We start from the raw sequence: 7,189 nt of genomic DNA on the forward strand, positions 1-7,189 counted from the left end.
ACTCTGGATGAACTGCAGAGATCTACAGCTGAGGTGGGAGACTCTGTCCATAGGACAACAATCAGTTGTATATTGCACAAATCTGGCCTTTATGGAAGAGTGGCAAGAAGAAAGCCATTTCTTAAAGATATCCATAAAAAGTGTCATTTAAAGTTTGCCACAAGCCACCTGGGAGACACACCAAACATGTGGAAGAAGGTGCTCTGGTCAGATGAAACCAAAATGTAACTTTTTAGCAACAATGCAAAACATTATGTTTGGCGTAAAAGCAACACAGCTGAACACACCATCCCCACTGTCAAACATGGTGGTGGCAGCATCATGGTTTGGGCCTGCTTTTCTTCAGCAGGGACAGGGAAGATGGTTAAAATTGATGGGAAGATGGATGGAGCCAAATACAGGACCATTCTGGAAGAGAACCTGATGGAGTCTGCAAAAGACCTGAGACTGGGACGGAGATTTGTCTTCCAACAAGACAATGATCCAAAACATAAAGCAAAATCTACAATGGAATGGTTCAAAAATCAACATATCCAGGTGTTAGAATGGCCAAGTCAAAGTCCAGACCTGAATCCAATCGAGAATCTGTGGAAAGAACTGAAAACTGCTGTTCACAAATGCTCTCCATCCAACCTCACTGAGCTCGAGCTGTTTTGCAAGGAGGAATGGAAAAAAAATCAGTCTCTCGATGTGCAAAACTGATAGAGACATACCCCAAGCGACTTACAGCTGTAATCGCAGCAAGAGGTGGCGCTACAAAGTATTAACTTAAGGGGGCTGAATAATTTTGCACGCCCAATTTTTCAGTTTTTGATTTGTTAAAAAAGTTTGAAATATCCAATAAATGTCGTTCCACTTCATGATTGTGTCCCACTTGTTGTTGATTCTTCACAAAAAAAATACAGTTTTATATCTTTATGTTTGAAGCCTGAAATGTGGCAAAAGGTCGCAAAGTTCAAGGGGGCCGAATACTTTCGCAAGGCACTGTATGTAGCCGATGTGAAATGGCTAGCTAGTTAGCGCTAGTGGTGTTTTAAATCGGCGATGTCATTTGCTCTGAGATCTTGAAGTAGAGGTTCCCCTTGCTCTGCAAGGGCCGCGGCTTTTGTGGATCGATGGGTAACGATACTTCGAGGGTGACTGTTGACGTGTGCAGAGCGTCCCTGGTTCGCGCCCAGGTCAGGACGTAAAGTCTATACTGTTACATTTACACCATATTTGCTTGAACAATAAAGTTGTTGCCTGAGTCAATACTTTTAAAGATACATCTTACTTCACAAGGGTAAAAGTCCTACATTCAATGCAGTTCAAGTTTTTCCTATCAAAAGGTTGTGAGGTAAAGTGTAAATAAAAACGTTGATATAGTTCATTGATTTGACATGCCCAATCTGAACAATTAAACCATTACAAGTTATGTTAACGATATTGCCTTACTATAACATTACCCTTGGGGACCTGTGATGGAGACATTGTCCTTAAGGTTACGCAGGGTTTCTTGTCCTAAAAGAGCACTGGTGTTCATGAAACAGGTTACAATTTTATAAGTAGTCTGCAACTAGGTTTCCGTGAATATGGTTTCCAACATAAGATGCACAGAACTTCTCTAAAGAGCAAGTACAAGTCTATATTGTAATTATATTTACAGAATACAGTATTGGCCATATGACTACGTAACACCTGCCGCCTATAGGGTTACTAAAAATGGCACCACTACCAGACTACGGCAGTTCCTTTTTACTGAGGGGGAACACCTCAACCATAGGAAGACTGGATCGTGACAGACCACCTATTGAGTTGGATCATGACCCTCTGAGTATTACAATGGACCAAACAACACTATATCAAACATATATAATTTTATTACAAGTTTCTCTTTCAATTACAAGATTAAAGCCACTGGCACTTTCTGTTTGTTAGCCAGTTCCAACAGTCATCAATCAATAATACATAAGATAGTAGTCTCTCTAGACTAGAGTCTCGACAGATGGTTTGTCTCCCACAATGCCGTCTTAGGCTACACGTCTGTACATTTAAAAAAAAAGTATGTTTCGCGTAGAGGAAAGGGAGGAGTTGAGACATCCCTAGCTGCCCAAGCACAGTGCTTATTTTTGAGAATAGCCATAGCTAGCTACTATTGTGATCATGCCTCTGTGAAAGGGGATTGTATTAGTTTTGGATCCGGTTTACCTTCCGTGCATGAGCCAGCAAGGTGTCCATCTCTGGCCAACTGTCGGCTCAAAACAAAAGTGAAGCACTGTAGGTTAAAGAGTATCCCATTCATAGACCCTGACTGCTTTAGCGCATATTGATGATAGTTTCTTCTGACTGAGGGTGTTTTGTTAAGAACCCCGATGCTTGCTCGCACATTAACACAAGGTCGGAATTGTAGTTCAATGGAGGCAACACTGGGCGAATGTAACTGCTGAGAGCTAGTTAAAGGGATACTTAGGGATTTTGGTAATAAGGTAATTTATTTACTTACCCAGAGTCAGATGAACTCATGGATGCCATGTTTATGTCTGCGTGCGGAAGTTGCTAACTAGCTTTAAGGTAGACTTCCAGTCATTGCGCTAACGCTAGTTAGCATTTGCTCGTGAAACTATAAATTCCTTCATACTGGACGCACAGACATAAAATGGTATCCACGAGTTCATCTGACTGCGGAAATAGATAAATGGCCTCATTGCCAAGTATCCATTTAAGCACTTGGGGTAATGAGTAGGATTCTGTGTTTTCAGATGCAACAGAGATTGCTTTTGATAAAAACGCTTTATCTGCCTCCCCAATGAAAACTAGTTTGAAAATATATGTTTCTAAATTATGCACTATACTGCCTCGTTAACATGTTCGAGCAGCGCATATTACGGTTCGATTTGAGAAAGACGCTCCTCCCTGACCGCTTTTGCTCGTTCACGGTGCACGGCGGCTCAGGTTAATAGAACTCCCTCAATCTGCCGTCTAGCTCCGCCTTTTCCCTGACGTTAGAGATCATCTTCCAATCATAACTAGCTAGGTCACTCCGAAAACAATTGTTTTTACGTCTATGCCTGTTTTCTTTATCTTTGCAAGCCAGTCGGCAAACAGACGTTGATTCCTGGACACACTTCAATAACTGTCCGAGAATCAGGTAAGATCAGTATTTTGAATGTTCGACCGGCGTTACCTTGTTTTAGACGTTTGAATCAGCCACAACCTTGAGGAGGCAGCCGGTTAACAAGCAAGGAAACGTAAGCTAGCAACTTGTTTTATTGCCCAGCTGGAAACAGTCAGTCCATTCTTGGTTCAAACCGAGGTCACTCGACTCTGAATTCCATAGCAGATCGTAACATTTGAGACTGAGGTATAAACAAGTTTTACCTACAGAAATAATAAGCACATACCAACCTGTAATTTATTGCTTATTTAGCTATTTTGTGTAACTTGTGCGTTTAACCCTTTCCTATGTGCATAGAATGAGTCGGAATTTGGGGTCGGCTGATGGTGTCCTCACGCTGGTGTCCATTGGATGGAACACTGATGGAAACTTCAGCGTTGTGTGCCCAAATGGGTCAATATGGGTTTGGGAAGGGCTGCGGGAATGTGCCCAGGACGCCAGGGACATGGCCAGTGTAATCATGGGTCTGCTGTCAATAATGTGCTTCATGGTCTCTTCTTTGCCGTAAGTCTTGATTGGGTTTACATTATTTCAGTCCATTTCTGACTTAAGGACAGCACTGTTACTCTTCCTATTGTTATGTTCATGAATGCAGGCAGTACTACAACTCTTGTAAGAGTGGGAATATGGACAGTGCCTTGTCCATTTGGTTTCTGCTGCTGTGGCTGGGGGGTGACTCCTGCAATCTTGTAGGCTCATTCTTAGCTGACCAACTGCCGCTACAGGTAAGTGATTGCTGTCTGGGTCAGTCAATATTGCTGAAATGGTTTAAAAATAATAAAACTGTTTTGGTGTCAGTCTAAAATGAGAATAAGGATAAACTGAAAATGTCAGCTCATCAAGATACTGATGTAAAGATAATGATGTTTTAATGTTCGGCATATAATTCCTTGTCCACCCCACTGACATGTCTCTCTCTCCCCCTTCTCTCATACAGATGTACACAGCAGTGTATTATGTCCTGGCTGACTTATTGATGCTGGGAATGTACTTTTACTATGTGGCAAAGAACAGGATGAATGACAGTGAGTTTGTTATTGTCAAATTATCTGCTGTGACATTTGTCAGTACTAAATCAAGGCCACTGGTCATTGTACATTCCACCCATTGACTATTAATCGAGGGGCCTTTGTGTGTGTATAACAGTCTTTCCAAAATCCAGTCCTTGAGTACTCCAAACAGTACACATTGTTGTAGCCCCGGACAAACTCACCTGATTCAACTCATTGAGGACTTGATGATTAGTTGACAAGTGGAATCAGGTGTGCTTGTCCTGGGCTACAACAAATGTGTACTGTTGGGGGTACTTGAAGACTGGAGTTGGGAAACACTGCAGTTTAACACACACACACATGACATGGTATGGCTTGTCCATGTTCTGCTGAATCAGCAAATGTTCTTTCCAAGACACCTTTGTAAAAATGTCTCATTATGCCAAAAAACATTGCAAGGTTGTTTAAATTGAATATAGGCTTAGTTATTTAACGGTTCAGTGAACCTAACAGGTGTGTATTTTAGCATTGGAATAGCTTCAGATTGGACTATTCTGGTCAATACATAGAGGCTCCCTATGATTAGGCTGGTGTTGAGAAACACTGCTCGATACTAGACCTTGTGATGTTAAAAAGTCCCCAACTTTGCTTTTTTTTTAGTACACTAACAGATCCAAAGTTTTCCACATTAGTGTTGCATTTTTTCCACTCATTGTCCAATGTAAAAAATGACCCAATACTGATGTCAGCAATACTGTGCATCACTACAACATTCTGTTTTTGTTTCCTTATTTGTGTGGCAGCTGATGACGCAGCGACTCATTGTTGCAGGAGTTTGCTGAGGCAGCGTCTTCCAAAAATGAAGACTAAGCCCTTTATTTTTTTTTCTCAACCCAGGCAGGTTGGTCTTAAATGTGGTGGGTGTGGTCTATGTCCTGGGCTTCTCTGCCGGCCTCGTGGCCTTACCTGCGTCCCAACAGGATGTGGTCCTCTCTGGGTTTAAAGGGCGGGCCTTGCTGTCAACCACTGTGGACGGTATTAAGGTGAAACGTGGTCTTTAAGCAATCAGTGGATGCTAATGTAATTTGTGTTGATATGACACTGGCCCCTGGCTAAACGTTATGTGTGACATTCAAACTTTTTTTGTGTGTCCAGGCTTTCAGCACCAAGGAGATCATTGGGTATATCATTGGCTCCATATCCTCAGTGCTCTACCTCTGCTCCAGACTGCCACAGATGCACATTAATGTGAGTCTGAAGAAGGGGAGTTTGGGAAGGGTTGTTGAGTGAATGAATACTGGGTAGGCTTCCTACCTGTAAAAGTGCTGCATGGATATTTTCTTTCTATCTCTCTGTAGTATACAAGAAAGTCGACGGAGGGCGTGTCCTACTTTCTGTTTGCCCTAGTCATCCTGGGTAACACCATGTACGGCCTGAGTGTGCTGCTGAAGAACCCTGAGCAGGGCCAGGGAGAGGGAAGCTACATCATCCACCACCTGCCCTGGCTCGTCGGCAGCCTGGGCACCCTCTCACTAGACCTGCTGGTATCCTTCTCATTACAATGCCTGCTGGGCCTCTGGTCTCTTCAATCACATGTGTACTTGTAACTTTTAGTCTGCTTTGACTTAACACTTAGCTTGTGCTTTTGGCTCGGTCCTTGTATTACAATGACCGTAATGAACTTACCTAAAGGCAATTGGTTCAGGTTGGTTTGTGACTGGTATGCTGTAAGTATGTACCTGTACATTATCCTATATCTAAGCCTGTAGTCTGGGATGCATTTCCTTTCCAGTGCCTTTTTAAGAATATAATTTTTATTTAATTTCATTAACTTCTTGAATTCCCTTGACTCGCAGCATCAGATCTCCATACAGTTCTTGATATACCGCAATAATGCCCCTCTAGAGTTGGAATCGCAGCACGGCGAGAGAGCCGCTCTGCTGGACAAATGAAACTACTCCCTGGGTGCTGGATCTAGCAGTACAGACACTTATCCCCACCAAATGGACTCTCAATTGACATTCCTTAACAGTTTTGGCAAACACAGGATATCCCTTTCTTTTAGATTTTATAGTTGTATTTGTTATTTATACGATCTGTGTTTTTTGTAATTTTTTAATGTTTCGAGTGACTCCACATTGTTCATTGGGGTGCAGCTGTAGTTTACTGTTAATGGCTCTTCATCTTTTAGTGACAGACCGTTCCACCGTTACTCAATAAACACTTGTAGTTTGCTTCTAACCTGTTCTGACAATCATGATGCTACTTGTCACTGCATGGAACCCTCTTCTGGTTGTATTGGAAAAGTCTTGTTGTATTTCAGAAGTGATGATTTAACTAGAAATATTTTTTGCAGATCACTTCACCTGTCTTCTGAGTACACAAAGACATGGAAATCTTAGTGTCTTAATATGTTCATGTGGATTTATTGTAACTAAAGTGTTAATGTCTGAAGTACTGTACTTTTTAATTATATTTGATCATTTACATCAATTGCCTTAGGTGTATTCCAGTGATTTCCTTTTTTTTTAAAAAGTGATTGCATATGTATTTGTACATTGGGATAAGTAATGAGTTACTTAGACTACCTATTGAGATGTGTCTTTTGGTAAGATTACCGTGTGCTAAATGAGGTGAAAAGGAGACTGGATTACATTTTTCATGTGCCCTTTTTTTATTTTTTATTATTATTACTTTTTTGGTATGGTTTCAGATCTGGAGACTTGACCTGTTTGTTCAGTGTAAGCATATCATGATGCTCACTAAAGATTGTTGGTGATGGAATGGTCCTGTTTTCTTTTTCCTATTCTTGATCTGTTCCCTAAACACATGGTGATGCATCACCATCGACTGATATGCATAGCAAGGATTTGGGTGATTTAAGATTTTATCACATTGATAGTGTCTCATTCCCAATATACTGCTACATTTTAGAAGAAATTATTTGCTGGGATGTGTGTGTTATTTCATTTTCATAAATGTTTGTTTATTTCTCACCCACACGCTCAATGGGTTGCATAATAAATCAAGTTTTAAAATGAAA

The 7,189-nt window shown here is 41.2% G+C and overlaps 1 protein-coding gene across 4 annotated transcripts; it reads left to right on the plus strand.

Moving 5' to 3' along the window:
- The first annotated feature begins 2,917 nt into the window (after positions 1-2,917).
- Positions 2,918-7,189, plus strand: LOC110492259 (lysosomal amino acid transporter 1 homolog). 4 transcript variants are annotated; one of them, XM_036947217.1, is made up of 9 exons: positions 2,918-3,127; positions 3,257-3,340; positions 3,452-3,658; positions 3,750-3,879; positions 4,092-4,179; positions 5,044-5,189; positions 5,302-5,394; positions 5,505-5,690; positions 6,009-6,385. In XM_036947217.1, the coding sequence occupies exons 3-9, from the start codon at positions 3,453-3,455 to the stop codon at positions 6,096-6,098; spliced, it is 939 nt and encodes a 312-aa protein (XP_036803112.1). In that variant the 5' UTR covers positions 2,918-3,127; positions 3,257-3,340; position 3,452; the 3' UTR covers positions 6,099-6,385. The 4 variants fall into 4 exon arrangements, with proteins under 4 accessions (XP_036803112.1, XP_021422102.2, XP_021422100.2 ...); XM_021566427.2 differs by lacking the exon at positions 3,257-3,340 and having other exon boundaries at positions 2,918-3,227; XM_021566425.2 differs by lacking the exon at positions 3,257-3,340 and having other exon boundaries at positions 2,923-3,127.

This window comes from Oncorhynchus mykiss, chromosome 16, assembly GCF_013265735.2.
Source record: "Oncorhynchus mykiss isolate Arlee chromosome 16, USDA_OmykA_1.1, whole genome shotgun sequence".
Lineage (NCBI taxonomy): Eukaryota > Metazoa > Chordata > Actinopteri > Salmoniformes > Salmonidae > Oncorhynchus > Oncorhynchus mykiss.

Excerpts from the sequence above, each read along its gene's own strand:
- LOC110492259 (XM_021566427.2), top strand. The coding sequence starts at position 3,453 with ATGAGTCGGAATTTGGGGTCGGCTGATGGTGTCCTCACGCTGGTGTCC. Across the intron at positions 4,180-5,043 it reads AAAGAACAGGATGAATGACA|GCAGGTTGGTCTTAAATGTG; the intron begins GTGAGTTTGTTA and ends TTCTCAACCCAG. Across the intron at positions 5,395-5,504 it reads TGCCACAGATGCACATTAAT|TATACAAGAAAGTCGACGGA; the intron begins GTGAGTCTGAAG and ends ATCTCTCTGTAG.